General features: G+C 36.0%; 1 protein-coding gene across 1 annotated transcript; it reads left to right on the forward strand.

The window, feature by feature from the left end:
- Positions 1–676: 676 nt before the first annotated feature.
- Positions 677–1,672, forward strand: LOC142357814 (uncharacterized; the record flags this gene model as incomplete). The annotated part of the gene is made up of 2 exons (XM_075409333.1): positions 677–923; positions 1,473–1,672. Coding segments are annotated over 2 exons (407 nt in total), but the record flags the coding sequence as incomplete, so codon positions are not given.
- Between the last annotated feature and the right edge of the window lie 448 nt (positions 1,673–2,120).

Consider the following 2,120-nt stretch of genomic DNA (forward strand, 5'->3'; position numbering starts at 1 on the left):
AATAGAAATCTATGTCTGAACAAATGCAAAAACATTACTATTATATCTGCCATTAAACAACTGTTTTTAGGATATTTATTGAGTTCCGACTTATGGAGCTCATTTACATTGATTAGACTAGATCCTGTAGCCCCTTTCGCCTTTTGAAGACCTGGCGAAGGCTTGTTGAGTTTTTATCCGGGGAACTTTAATGTATTAATCAGGTGGTAAGACATGTGTTCCAAAAGTAAGCAGTCGTGAGCGCTAAAAGGGCTCTGAAAAATTACTACACGTTTTGGTGTATACACATATATATATATATATATATATATATATATACATATATATACATATATATATATATATATATATATATATATATATATATATATATATATATATATATATAAATGACCAATACTGCATGCATATTATGACCACTGAATATTCCACAATTGCTTAAAGATCATCATTGCTTAGATTTGTGAAGAAAAAAACTATGCCTTAACAAATGCAAATACATTACTATTATATCTTCCATATTCATTAAACAAAATTATTTAGGATACTTATTGAGTTCCGACTTATGGGGCTCATTTACATGGTTCAGACTAGATCTTTTCAGCTGCGTGACGCCTTTTGGTTTTGAAAACCATATTTTCTGAAGACATATTTTGTTTATCGTTAATAATTTCAGCTACTTTTAGTGTTCTTTCAAAATGGCCTGTGACTCATCGTCTACAAGACTACCTGTGCATAGCCCCAATCATAGAGCTGCACGACCCAAAAACTTCCAGCTACATAGATTATGGAACAGAGGTCAAGAGGGTCAAGTTCTCTGAGATGAATCGGTCACCATGGCAACCATTGATTGCCCAGGAGCACATGAAAGAATGGTACGAGGCACTGCGCAAGTTCAGCAAATTGGCCAACTCCAAAGACAGGTTCGAAGATCCTGAGGTTCTTCAGAATTACTCCGGCATCATCTTGAACAGATACATTAGTTGCGAGGACAACTCAAATAAAGTATACCCCCCAATTACCGTAGATATGACGCAACGAGGGGGATATGTTTTCGGTGGGGGTCTATATTTTTCTCGGGTCTATAATAGCAAGGACCCAAAACCAGTTTAAAAAATTTGGATATTAAGGTTCGCTTTTAAGAAGTTAAACTAAAGAAATTGGTATTTACAACATTTTTGTACGTTGCCGTAGAAAACTTGTTACGGCCTTAAACGGCGCCGTACAAATTTTTGTAAATTTTCTACGGCACCGTATAAGTCTTAGTATGTTTTCAAAGTTTCCGTCTAAGGTGGGCAACCTGGGCTCATTCGTCCAGCATCGCAAGTGCTTGCATTTGAATCTCTCACTGGACTATATGAATCATTATAGGAATAATGACAGTGATCAATATGTCCACACGAGCGAATGAAAAAATGTTCACGTGAGGAATGAAGAAACGAGATGAATGAATAAGACCCTTTTTTGTTCAGTGTGTTCCGTACCCTACTCAGTGCTGACACAATGCTGGTGTTTGACAACTGGAGGATTCTGCATGGGAGGACGGCGTTCAAGGGAGAGAGGAAACTGGTCGGGTGCTACATACCCTACGAAGACTGGGTTGCTAAGGCACGAGGTATAGGTGCCATTTAATAATCAATAAATAAAAACACGCGATAGATTTCAAAGTGAAAATTACCCTAAATTCTTTCAGTTTTTATTGTTCCGACCCCACTTGTGGGGGGGAGGAACTATATACTCAAATGGGTTTTTTTTTGTTCCGTGAATTTTGGCCGACTGATATATTCATCGTAGAGAAATGTGCGTGGTATCATTAAAAAGCTCGTCCAGCGTAGAATTCGGAATTAAAAAGATTTTTTTGAATTTCGTTTTTTTCGAGGAGTTATCGAGGTTTAAAGTTTCATGTGAACACTGGATATTTGGTTCACTTTTACCGTAAATTTCGTTCGAAATAACGTTTTTTCTACGAAAAAATTTAACTCAAAACTAGATTTCACGCCAAAAAGTAAATCAATTTTAGGTTTTTAATAGACGAAAGGAGATAAAAAAGACTAGTTCTAGTCTTAGAGGGAAGTTTAATATATAAAAAAATTCGAATTAGGTTTGGGAGCTCTTTTTTT

Source organism: Convolutriloba macropyga, unplaced genomic scaffold, assembly GCF_964194025.1.
Source record: "Convolutriloba macropyga unplaced genomic scaffold, txConMacr16.3 SCAFFOLD_4931, whole genome shotgun sequence".
Classification (NCBI taxonomy): Eukaryota; Metazoa; Xenacoelomorpha; order Acoela; family Convolutidae; genus Convolutriloba; species Convolutriloba macropyga.